This window comes from Pectinophora gossypiella, chromosome 8 (assembly GCF_024362695.1).
Source record: "Pectinophora gossypiella chromosome 8, ilPecGoss1.1, whole genome shotgun sequence".
NCBI classification, from domain to species: domain Eukaryota; kingdom Metazoa; phylum Arthropoda; class Insecta; order Lepidoptera; family Gelechiidae; genus Pectinophora; species Pectinophora gossypiella.
Window position 1 is genome coordinate 16,518,284 of NC_065411.1, and position 12,971 is coordinate 16,531,254.

The 12,971-nt window shown below is 36.0% G+C and overlaps 2 protein-coding genes across 3 annotated transcripts; one reads left to right on the plus strand and one right to left on the minus strand.

Annotated features, from left to right (window-relative positions):
* Positions 1-4,336, minus strand: LOC126369245 (uncharacterized). 2 transcript variants are annotated; one of them, XM_050013589.1, is made up of 4 exons: positions 3,996-4,336; positions 3,557-3,829; positions 2,435-2,541; positions 1-1,613 (listed from the first exon to the last, which is right to left on the minus strand). In XM_050013589.1, exons 2-4 carry the CDS (start codon positions 3,693-3,695, stop codon positions 615-617), a joined length of 1,245 nt encoding a protein of 414 aa, XP_049869546.1. In that variant the 5' UTR covers positions 3,696-3,829; positions 3,996-4,336; the 3' UTR covers positions 1-614. The 2 variants fall into 2 exon arrangements, with proteins under 2 accessions (XP_049869546.1, XP_049869545.1); XM_050013588.1 differs by having other exon boundaries at positions 3,990-4,336.
* Positions 4,337-10,813: 6,477 nt separating this feature from the next.
* Positions 10,814-12,933, plus strand: LOC126369283 (autophagy protein 12-like). Its single transcript, XM_050013642.1, has 3 exons — positions 10,814-11,134; positions 11,320-11,456; positions 11,856-12,933. Exons 1-3 carry the CDS (start codon positions 11,011-11,013, stop codon positions 11,976-11,978), a joined length of 384 nt encoding a protein of 127 aa, XP_049869599.1. The 5' UTR covers positions 10,814-11,010; the 3' UTR covers positions 11,979-12,933.
* Positions 12,934-12,971: the final 38 nt, after the last annotated feature.

The window sequence follows — 12,971 nt, forward strand, 5'->3', positions numbered from 1 at the left end:
ATCCTCCGCCGATGATGCTACAAGAACTTGAAAAATCAATCTCATGTTTCTTTTTGACTGATCTAACAATTTTAACTACGAATCATAATAACAAAGAATATGACGCATCTACGACCACGTTTATTAACGTCATACGCTTGTATTTCTACACAAATTCTTGTTTTGTCATCATTGGACGCGGTTGTCTTCTTGATTCGTAAAATGATCGTCAAAGTGTAGGAAGTTGTAGTCTAAAAACACCATAAGAACATTCACAAATAATAATAAAATTTTGGGCTTAAAGTTTAGTTTATAAATTAATGTAAAATAGTATTTTATATAGGGAAAATAGAATCTCTTAAAGCTAATGATAGATCATAACAGAAAGTAATATAAAAATATATTTTAAAATTCAATAAATTGTCGCGTCTAAAAGGACACGAGTTGTCAACTTGAGCATTATCCTGAAAACATAGCCTATATACGTCCCTTTGCTGAGCATAGGCCGCCCCTCTATCAACCGGAGGGGGAATGTGCACATTTTTTCACCATGTATATAATAATTTAAAAATATATAACATAATTATTAAATCAGAAACATTTAGTTACAATTAAAGCCTTTGAAGAATGTATGTTTAGCTACTACAACTAGAAGATGGATTGCTTGCACTATTTGTAGCTTGTTCACTTCTACGTTTTTTAATTAATTCATCCTTAGCTTTCAAATCGTTCTCTAATTTATCCCATATGGTTTTTGGGGCCATATTCTGTTCTTCCTTTTTTTGTTCTTCCTTAGCTCGATAAGCTTTTGCCAGTTGTGTAGCATATTCCGATGGAACGAATGCCGCATATGGCGACTCTTTCTTTTTACTAACATCAGAGCATGAGGACATAGTTGCGGCGGAATCTTTCTTTTTAAATGATATCGGTTCCGTTAGTGGCACCATAGGCTTCTTAGCGACTTTTTTATCTGGACCGCTTAGCCAGTTGCTAACCTTTTCTATAGATTGTTTCACTTGGGGGTCTAACGAGTCTATAGAACCTGACGAGGTTGGAGTAAGTAGTGGTGGTTTTGTGTCCATTGTTACCGCCGTCGGAGAGCGACTAGCTCCGACAAAATATTCAGGAGTGAATAGCACTATGGGTTTTGGTGAAATAGTTTTCGTAAAGTCCGTAGTTTCGGGCTGTTGCGTCGGCTTTGGTGTCCTTTGTGCCGATTGTTCAATAACCCTCTTTGGCGACTCTGGTGCTGACGAGTTCAGCCGCACTAGTGCAGCTATAGCGACATTTCTGTCGCGTTTCTTTTCTAAACTATTGTCTTTAGAAGCTGCAATAATTTTACTTTTAAGAGCAGCCACCATATGTTTTTCAGTATCTTCAATATCATTCACGTGCTCATTATGCACCGTAGCGAACGTTTCTTTATCAATATTTTCATTGTTATTGTTACTTTCATCTTTTTTTAAGATTGTTTTATTCACATGATTAACAGTCTGTAATGACTTTGGAACAAATTCATGCACGTTTGGGTTCAATTTGCTTATAATTATACTCTGTTCTAGAGCAGTTTCCTTTGGTATTTCATTTTTTTCTATTTTTTTCTTTTGGTCTCCAGGAGCGTCAAAAGTGTCCACCTGTAAGGATTTCTTATTTGTAATAATGTTATTAAATTACTGGTTGGATAATGTTAGGATGACGAGTACATAATTGATGATGATGATGTATAAACCAAGTCACATTAACTTTTTTGACAAATTAAAGCGTAAGTATCATTAAATGTCAAATATGATAGTGCGATAGGGTTCTAAAGTGGGTACATGATATTTCTCATGACTGTAACCACGCTAGTTCAGACTCTAGCTGTTACCCGATTTTGACGCCTAGATGACATTTAAGAAAATTTAAATACTACTTATAAAACCATGTCACAAATTTTAATATTAGGTATTGTTTTAGTATTATTGTTATTTTAAAATACTGTGTTACAGTATTTTTTTTATTTTTTGGAAACATGAGAAAAATTTGATTCCTGAAACGATGATAATTTTAGATAGGTTAATTAATATTAAATATATATTTTCAAGTAATTTTAAATATATATTTTTTTGTTTATCTTGTTCATCAGTCTACATAAAAATGAGTTTATTTTTCATTTTTTTAAACCTAATAAAAATAAAAGGAGTAGGTCAAATGTCCTAAATCTAAGATGCTTTTAGGGTTTTATAATTGTGTTATGTAAACCTGTGGATCACAATAAACATTATTTTATTTTATTTATTTATGTACTCTAAACCCTAGGTATTTTTTTAATTATTATTATTTGTTGAAATAAATTTAAAATAAAATTATCTAACACCCATTATTCCGATTAGAATCTTTGTAACCGCCGTCTCATGTCATTTGTAATGGTATGACAGATAAATGCAAGTACATTGTAATGTAAGGTATGACTTACCAATCGTAGCATGTGCGTGATGCCAGCCAAATCTGGTGTTAAGTTGCCACTTGAAGGAGGTGGGGCATCATCTCTTCCAAATCGTAACTCAAACTCATCATTTAAAACTAAAAAGAAAAAATATTGTTTCAAAAATTCCTTTCTATATGATAAGGCCATTCTTGAACTATATACAGAAAGAGATTGTTTGTATACAGATGTCTAGGTGTATTGGGTAGTGTCCTATATCAACATTTAATTATGAAATTCTGATTACTAAATAAAGTCAGATCTAAAGGTGACAAAAAACATTTTCTTTTTTCTATTTAATTTATTTATGAATTTTAATAATGAAAATTGTAATAAATGCGACATTTTGTCACGTTTTTCCATGACGTCACAGCAACATGTGACGTAATTTTCATACAAATTCCATAATAATTTCGTGTTTTGACATTTAGTAAAAAGTTACTGATTTGACTAGTTGGAAACTACTATAGAAATACATATTGTTAATAAGTATATTGTTTGCGTATGTCGCAATAGGCCTGTACCTATAATGACTTTGTGTATTGAATACTTTAGATGCTAAATAAATACATCAAATCAAATCAAATCTAATCTGTGAAAAAAAAATAATAAGATTTATAAATATACATGGTTAAATATAAATATATACATATTTATCTATTAATTTAATAATGTAAATATATTTTTTGTAACTTTATGTGTTTTGTTTTACTTTAATTTTAAATCATTGTAATTTACTATGTGCTTTTTATTGTATTTCACTTAGTGTTTAATTAATGGTAATAAATCTTTTAATAAATGAAGAAATAATATATTAAAAATTAAAACATGTCAGGTGGCATTTAAAATTGTTTCTATTGTAATATTGGCATTTTATAATTTTTAAACATGTCTAAAACTTTAAATATTTAAAATTATTGAAATTTATGGTTGGTATTTTATTAGTAATGTTTATGCTGGGCATTTCCACCACAAGTATCTTAGGATTACTTAATGGGAATCTTAACCACTACAGTTCCTAAGATATTTGAAATAATAATAACTTCATTCTTACTAAATACTGTTGGTGATACACAAGTTTTTTCAGCTAGATATACTGGAGTAAAACCTTACCTTCTTCAGGTGCCCTTGGTGGTGGTGGTTTCTCCCCTCTAACAATATATTCCTCTTCGAAATCGCCAATTCTAATCCCTGTATGCTCTGCCAAATCATTCATTACATCCTGTGCTGTATACCACATCCTGGCACTCATTATATATTATATTTTTTACTATAGTTTCTTGTTTGACCACAATCCCACCTGTTGATAAGCGACTATGCAGCTTAAAGTAGGACACGCTTACTTAGTGACTGCCAATTCACCAAAAAATATTTGTAATTATTAATCTGTAATACAAGAAACTGGTTTTGAAATGGGCTAGTTTAAGATGTTTACATAATAAAAAAGCCACAAAATTAAGTAGACATATTGGATAAAACATGACCTACGTAAGTATTTTAATCTTTTGTACCTTTTATAAATCTATAACACGAATATGATTCTTACCTTTACCTTCAGATACAATATTATACACCTTTACCTTTTTCAGGGGCAGTCAAGTCAATCAATCGGGCACTTATCCCTTTGGGTTTTAAAAAAATATAATACGAATACGTATAATGCACCTTTGAGCACAACAATAATTAAGAAAACTGCACTATACACTTTGGTTGCACTGAATCGATAATTGCAGACGTAGTGATATTTATTTAACTTGATGTAGACCCCAGACCACGGTGTCACGTATTTTAAAAGCCTAGCAGAACGCAAGGAGTACAATTCGATTATTTCCTTTGTAAGAAAACTAAGAATTATACAATTATTTGTCGTCTCCTACATGTGACAAACAACGACAATTTGACACTAAAATGTTTTTTTTTTTTTTTTGTTTTGTTTTTCCCCGAAGGGTAAGGCAAAGGGAACTATGCCCATACAGCCATGTCTTACGTATTTTTTTTTCTTGATGATTAATGAAATGATGAAAGGTGATGATGATGAAACCTAAGCCCCCACCCTCGGAGTAGACTCCTACTCCGAACCCCAAACGAATTAACTCAAAAGTCCGCATAAACTTTTGAGTTATGAAGCGGCTTCCCGACACGAAGCGAAAATAGGCAGATACACTTTGTTTATTGAATACTCCAATATAATAACACTCGCGAATGTCTTCCGACTAACTTAATGCGATCATTAACCACAAAACACCACTTCGTATTAATTATTTAGATTACTCAATGAAGAAAGCAACTGTCCCGTTCCCGTTTCCCGCCGAAAAGCCACACTAAAATGTTTTTTTTTGTGTATGAATGAATGAAATGAATCAGGGCTGCCAGATGAAAAAAAGGCATGATCGTACGTCAACTACAAAAAAATCGTATTCCAAGGAAATTTTAAAATGAAAAGATAGTACAACTTAAAAGTTCAAAGTTTTTATGAAAAATGAGAATAATTCGTTAAGAATCAGAAAAATAATGCAATAAAACTGTTTATTATACTTATACTAATTTTCTGAGGTTAATTTTCTTTTTTTTTATTCGGAAAACTGCGCTATTCGTCATCTATCGCCTGCATCACTTGCATGTCCTCGGGTTTTATTATTCTTGGAACCAGTATCATGAGTGGCAGTAACGTCGGTACTTTTTACTGTAATTACTGGAAACAGCATTGGTAGTTTCAAGACAGTCCAGTTCCGATAGAATGGCGCCATCTAAATCGTATCTTTTTTAATTTTTTCTGCACTTGTGATTAAAAAATGCCTGCAACGTTGAAAAAAATCAAAGCTGCCGGAGTAACACATTTGTTTTATTACGAAATGTTGCCAGGTACCGAAAAATCGTACATTAAACAACTGTACCGTTATTCGAAACCTATTTTATGAGAGTGGCAACACTGTCTTCTTTCTGATTGGTCACAGGTATACCTGTCCCTTTCTAGCATGCTTGTCCTTTTCTACCCCTTCCACCAGGCGGGGGCATTCAAGTGGTATTGAATGCTGTATGTCATTGGCGATTTGTTCTTCGAACTGAGCGGTCGAGTAAGAAAAATATTTTCATTAGTTACCTTTATAATTTTTTATTTTTCTAACGGTTTTTGCCGTTTATTACTAAGTTCAATTATATAAAAAAAAAAAAAAAAAAAACTTTAATAACGAGTGTTTACGATGGAGAATACAAATCCTGAGCATGGTCCCTTATCGGTACCCCCGAGACCGACGGGGACTAAGCGCAAGCTTCAACAAGACGCGACTGACAACAAGCGCCAACGGATGTCTTTCGATCCAAACATTATTTACAATCTGACACAACAGGTTAGCCAAATTCAAGATTTTTTACAAACACTCGTCCAGCAAAATTCTTTGGGAGATAACGACTACGCTGACGATGAAGATGACGCCTTGTCATTGGATACCAGTGGTGATTTATATCCCGAGGCGGAGGCTCCTGCCCCGCCATCTACACAAAATCTGTCAGGGGCGGTCAACCCAACCCCCCAATATCTCGTACTAGAGGCGGTCAATCCAACCCCTCAATCTTTCTTACCAGAGGCGGTCAATCCAACCCCTCATGATATTACACCTGAGGCGGTCACACCAACCCCTCAAAGTGACGTGCTTATCGCAGAAAATACCTCTCCTCAAGAGGTATTCTCGTTTAAGTTCAATACAACCCTTAAAGAACCCGTTATGTCAAAAACGGAACTACAACGCTTAGAGCAGTTAAAATCTGTACAACATTTTGGTTTACCCGAATGGTCTGATGTGCGTTACTCGGATGCACAAAAGCGATATTGCTCAACACCTGGGTTTACAAACTTAGAAGCTAATGATGAAATAAAGCCCTATGATAAACAACATAGCTTAGTACTGACCGAGAGAGGCTTTGCTGCTATCACACAAGGGCTCTTAAAGCAACAGGAATCCGTCGAAAACGGTTTTCGAGAATTAATTTCATGGGTAAAAGAATGTGACGTGTTGGAAATTCCTAGCCTAGAAAATAAAATCAAGGAAATATTTTCTAATAACTTTCAAAAAATCTCTAACGATTTGCTTCAAATGTCTTGCGGACACCGAGCTGAAGTAATACAGCAACGGCGAAACTCAATATTACGTTCTGTCAAAGATAAGTTTGTTAAGTCAAGTCTTAACAAAATACCCCCATCTTGTGAATTTCTATTTACACCCACCGATCTTACCACTACGATCGATAAAAACGGGGGGGTGACAAAAGTATTTTGGCCTTTGAGACCTCAGGGTACAAAACCCTCAACATCAAATGTACAATCAAAAAATACAAAACAACCCGGTTTTCATTCAAGCCCCAGTACGTCTCAAAGTTTGACTCCTAATATGCATATGACGTATCCTTTTGCGTACACAATGCCGACTCAAGCGGCAGTTCCCTTTTATAATCAACCTCTACCACCCTTTAATCGATTACCCTCAATGGGGCAGACTTTTCGGCCCCGAGGTCCGAGGCTCGGAGACGATAATACGGCTCGACAATTCAACACGAGCGCATCACGTGGTGGACGTGGAAAGCGCAAATCGTGACTCAGTTTTTCAAGCGGGCTGCCTACAACACTATTATCAGGCTTGGGAGCATCTAAATGCTCCGAATATGATTTTAAAAATGATAAGACAGGGCTATCGCATACCATTTATAAAAATACCCCCAATGCACAGGTCGAACCTATTGCGTCAAGGTGTTTCCGTACCATTCTCAAGAGAAATGGAGGCACAAATAAAAGCTCTAAAACAGATGAGAGTACTGGAGAAGGCACCGGATTCTCTAAGCTTCCTTTCGAGTATGTTTCTCACACCCAAAAGCGATGGATCCTATCGACCAGTGTTCAACCTGCGGCGGTTAAACCAATTCATACTTGTAAGCAAATTCAAACTCATAAACCAGCAAAAAGTCTCCACCTTTTTACAGCCAAAGGATTGGCTAGCAAAAATAGATTTGGCCAATGCATATTTCCATGTGCCAGTATCGCACAGTCATCGAAGATTTCTGAGACTAATTTTTCAAGGCGAACTTCTTCAGATGACTTGCCTCCCGTTCGGGTTGGCTACAGCGCCGAAGGTATTTGCTACGATAACCAATTGGATCGGTCAAACTCTCAGGAGTCAAGGTATTCGTATACTAATTTATCTAGACGATTTTTTGTTGGCTCATCCGAATCCAAAAACCCTTCAGGTCCAAGTAAGCTATGTAGTGGGGCTGTTAAGGTCGTTAGGATGGCAAGTGAACCTCAAAAAATCGATTATAACCCCACAACAGGACATTCAATTTCTGGGTATAAGATGGGATACTTTCCGAAACATGAAATACCTTCCAGTAGAAAAACAAATACGGATCCAAAAATATCTAACTCAAATCCTATCCAAGAAAAGTTTATCGTTAAAGGAAGCACAGAGCCTAATAGGAACACTAAATTTCTCAAGTATTGTGATCCCGTACGGTCGACTGAATTATCGACACCTGTTAAATTTTTTAAATCTTTTGTTAAACGGGAACCCGCACCGACAGTTACCTCTTCCGCTAGAAATAATATCGGAATTAACATGGTGGATGAAATCTTACAAAAACCATTCACCCATTCATTTCCCACCTGCAAGTCACTATCTATCGACGGATGCCTCAGGTCTGGGTTGGGGTGCTCAGCTAGACAGTATACAAATGCAAGATCAGTGGAGCCTTCAAGAAAAGGCGTTACACTCCAATCAAAAGGAAATGATTGCAATATTGCGTGTATTAGAAAAGTACGGTCATATTCTGAGAAGGTCTACGATCTCAATCCAATCCGACAATGTCACGGTTTTATCCTACCTCAAGAACGAAGGGGGCACCAGGTCGGGGCCCCTGATGGAGTTAACATATCGCATTTTTCACATTCTTCAACTCCATCACATACGTCTGAGTCTTCATCACCTGCCCGGCAGATACAATGTCGAAGCGGACCATCTCTCGCGGGGCTACCCACACCCGGAATGGCACCTTCTACCTGCTCTAACTCAAGAAGTTTTCATAAAGTGGGGAACACCCGAGATCGACCTTTTCGCCTCAAATCGAGCGCACGTAGTACCAAGATATGCAACTCTGGACTCAACAGACAAGAATGCGTCTCTAATAGATGCATTCTCTCAACAGTGGACTTTCAAACTGGCATGGATATTCCCACCTCCTTTCCTAGTACCCAAGGTGCTCTGTCATCTAAATCAAGCAAAAGGGATATACCTAGTAGTAGCTCCACGTTGGGAGAGAGCATATTGGCGTCCCGACTTGAAAAAACGGGCGACAGCTCCGCCGATTGCAATACAAAACCTACAGACGGTGTTAATCGACACAATGACGGGGCGACCTCCCCCGCAGGTACACCAACTCACCCTAGAAATATGGAGGTGTGGGGGTGGGATGAAGCTCTGGTAGAATGGACCTCCGAACAACGCAATCTATTACAACAAAGTTGGCGCGAATCGACCAAAAGGTCATATAAGTCAGCATGGATTCGCTGGTGTAAGTGGGCTAAAGAACACAGAGTTAAAATTAACTCTCCATCAGGCTCAGACCTTGCCCGTTTTCTGTCGGATCTGTACCAGAAAAATGGATTCGCTTACAATACCATACTTTTCCATAAATCAGCAATTTCGACATTAAGTAACCCTGAAAACCAACAACTTGGCTCACACCCTTTGGTTAAACGCATTTTGAAATCAATATCAGCACAAAAGCCTAAATGTAACAATAAACCTCCAGTATGGGACATAGACGACCTGGCTACCTGGTTATGTAACAATTTCAGATCTGACAACGTGAGTTTATATGAGTGCTCACAAAGAACCGCTTGCATACTACTGCTTTGCTCCGGACGTCGAGTGCACGATCTCACACTCTTGACCATTGACCCTGAAAATTTCTCTATTTCAGACGATCACGCCACGTTTTGGCCTTTATATGGATCCAAAACAGATTGTTATGATTATAGGCAATCAGGATGGAGACTACAGTGTACCGAAAATGACGCTCTTAATCCAATTTATTGGATAAAAACATTGATTAGATTGTCTAAAACTAGAAGAGATGCCTGCAAAATCCCAAACTTGTTTTTAACAATATGCGGTGCTCCAAAAGCTGCATCTAGTACGGTCATTGGCCGATGGGTGAAAACCCTCCTCCAAGAGGCAGGTATAAAAGCCTCTGCTGGCAGTACAAGGCCAGCTGTAGCTTCTAAGAGTTGGGCTCTTAATTTTCCAGTGGACGAAATACTTAGCCGAGGAAACTGGAGATCATCCAATACATTTGCAAAATTTTACCGCCGGGAAATTAGGACGAATAATGCATTTCCTTTTCTATCTAACGCATTTCAATCATTATAATTTAAAGCTTAATTTAAACATTATTGTAACATTATGATCCCACTAAAGAAATGATGCTTTTTGTTTTTATTCACAAATTATATTAAGTTTTGATTGAAATAAAACAACTTTATTTACATAATAAACACCCTTTTTTTTTTATTTTATTATAATACAAAAGCCGTAAAAATGTAACACTGGCCAACCTACCTACTTTAATTTGTCATCTATAAAGTCGTTTAGATTTCACTTTAACCTTCACAATGTTCTTCTGCTTTGATAATAAATATACACTTTGCAATTCCAATACATCACTTAATAGTTATTACACACATTGGCGATTTTCCACCAGGCGATAACAAACAGGCTCTCATAAAATAGGTTTCGAATAACGGTACAGTTGTTTAATGACAGCGTTTTACCTAATAATAAAACGCTTATTAAATAACTTACCTTATTCGAAACCTAAAATTTCTAATACTACCTGGTGTTTTTTATTTAAATCATAATTATTATGTTCTCGAAAAATGCCAATGACATACAGCATTCAATACCACTTGAATGCCCCCGCCTGGTGGAAGGGGTAGAAAAGGACAAGCATGCTAGAAAGGGACAGGTATACCTGTGACCAATCAGAAAGAAGACAGTGTTGCCACTCTCATAAAATAGGTTTCGAATAAGGTAAGTTATTTAATAAGCGTTTTATTATTAGGTAAAACGCTGTCATTTTCCGTACGATCGTAGTCTTGCGATCGTACATGAGTAGAAATGCCAAAAAATCGTACGAGTACGATTTAAATCGTACATCTGGCAGCCCTGAAATGAATGGAATGACAATTGTGACCATTTAAATATTTTAATTTCTACTCAAAGACGAAGTATACTTGGTTACTACCTACTCATTGGATTGGCGAATGGACTAGATCTAGAGGAAATCAAGAAAGTGATTTCCCATGCAATACATGTTGGTTGTTAAATCTAGAGACAGAAAAAAAATAACTGTAATACCCAACATGGCTCTAAGGAGAATCTTTCTTCTTCTTAAACATACGCGAAGAATTAAAAAATAAACTGTCACTTTCGCCTTTTTCGCGGAGTACTGAAGTGTTTTTTTTTTTGGGAAATTCATTGGAAATTCATTTAGATTTTTTACTTTTACTGTTGACATACACAATGAGCGACGAAAAGTCTTCTGAAGAAGTATCACAGCAGGAATTGTCTAGTGTAACAGAGAATTCAAAAGTCGACAGTGATCAGAAAGAAAATGGGGACTCTGTAAAAACGGACAAAGTTAAGAGTATGTATTTTTCATTCTACAATCTCTATAGTAGGTAACTACCCAATATGCTCCCTTTTTTAGACCTTCGCCAGGATTTAAGATTTCGTACCTGCTGACACAGCTTATTTTTAGTAGTTTTTGGTTACCTTAGCCTGTCTGTTTGGTTATACCCAGTTATAACAAACAAAAACCTTTGTTTGCAGTTGACATTTTACTAAAAGCGACAGGCAATGCGCCTATTATGAAGAAGAAGAAATGGGCAGTAGATGCTGAAAAACCAATAGGCTGGATTATGGAATTTGTGAAGAAATATCTCAAGCTAGAACCTGACGAAAAGTTGGTAAGAACATTTATAAACCGAGAGAATTACACTGTTTATAGAAATGTGTTTGTTTTATGTAAGTTGCCTGTGTGCTATTTGTATGAAGAACATTTTAATTGATGACATATTATAACATGATCAAATATAATTCTAATAACATAATGACAAACATGATAGCATGATCCAATACCACTAATTATATCTATATTTTGTTTTTATTTATTTTGACCATCACATAGTCCACTCAAATTTTGCATGTACTTAACTTATTAATCATTATAACATCCTATATGAAGCATGCTGAAAAACCAATAGGCTGGATCAGGCTTCCATTGTACATAAAGCATTAAATAAATTATGAACTCTTACAATATCTGTCAATTGTTACCCTTAAAAAAACATATTTTATCATTTCAGTTCCTGTACGTAAACCAAACATTTGCACCGTCACCAGATCAGATAGTAAAGAATCTGTATGACTGTTTTGGGACCGACGGCAAGCTAGTCCTCCATTACTGCAAGAGTCAGGCATGGGGCTGACTTCAATTACGTTTCAATATTAATCATAGGCTCTGTCATAAACGGTCAAAAGTAAGAGTATTGGATAATGGATGATACAAATACTGTGTTAATCGCAGATACATAAAGTGCTAGATGTAAAATACAGGTCAAATTGATAACCGCCTTTTTTGAATTTGGTTAATTAATTAACTTGTGAATTCATTTTATAATGAGTAATAATGCCCACTGATGGGGGAAGGGGGCCTGTCATACGTCTAAAAATATAAAAAGAGAAATTCATAAATTATTATCAGCGGGCTTAGCGCCGTAAGCGCGCGACTGTTTCTCGTCTCGACATACGTCACCAGTCACTCTCTCACAGTACTGCACAGAAAGAGACAGACGATCTCTGTCGCGGCGAGAAAGAGTCGCGTGCTTTCGGTGCTAGGCCCGCAGGTATAACTTATTAAACAAATCTGAGTTATTAAACTGCTTATGGTCTGTCTATAGCATGTTTAGACACAAAAAAGCAATAATAATTTTAACAAATATGGGACACATGCAACACATGTTTTCATACATGTCAAACTTTTAATCTATTTCACTCATTACAGACAGAAGAAGAGCAAAACTTATAAATTGTAAAAATGTACATTTGTTTTAAGTATACTAGTCATGTAATAATTATTTTAGTGCTACTGGCTGTTTGATACAGATAAGGCATTAGATGTTTCTCTCCTGTGCTCTTACAATTGCTTATATGAAGTTGTATTATTCATTGCAAAGTATCAACACTACTGAAATGCTGATAAGCAGCACTCTGAAATTCCTGTTGTAATTAGGTTTGTTGCTAAAAGGACCTCTCGGATTCATTGGCTGCAAGAATTTGAATCTGAAGAATTTTGTATGATTTGTATTGAATTTTGCAAATGCATTTGTAAATGTGATAAACATGTAAAACTTTGTATTTATAGAAATATAACTTGTAAGGAAACCTCTATTTTTATATTGGTTTCCTCACCTTATTGCCTG

Coding starts and splice junctions, on each gene's coding strand:
- LOC126369245 (XM_050013589.1), bottom strand. CDS start 3,695: ATGAGTGCCAGGATGTGGTATACAGCACAGGATGTAATGAATGATTTG. Junction 2,542..3,556: donor ACCAAGGGCACCTGAAGAAG/GTAAGGTTTTAC, acceptor TTTTCTTTTTAG/TTTTAAATGATGAGTTTGAG. Junction 1,614..2,434: donor TCACGCACATGCTACGATTG/GTAAGTCATACC, acceptor AAATCCTTACAG/GTGGACACTTTTGACGCTCC.
- LOC126369283 (XM_050013642.1), top strand. CDS start 11,011: ATGAGCGACGAAAAGTCTTCTGAAGAAGTATCACAGCAGGAATTGTCT. Junction 11,135..11,319: donor AAAAACGGACAAAGTTAAGA/GTATGTATTTTT, acceptor CTTTGTTTGCAG/TTGACATTTTACTAAAAGCG. Junction 11,457..11,855: donor TAGAACCTGACGAAAAGTTG/GTAAGAACATTT, acceptor TTATCATTTCAG/TTCCTGTACGTAAACCAAAC.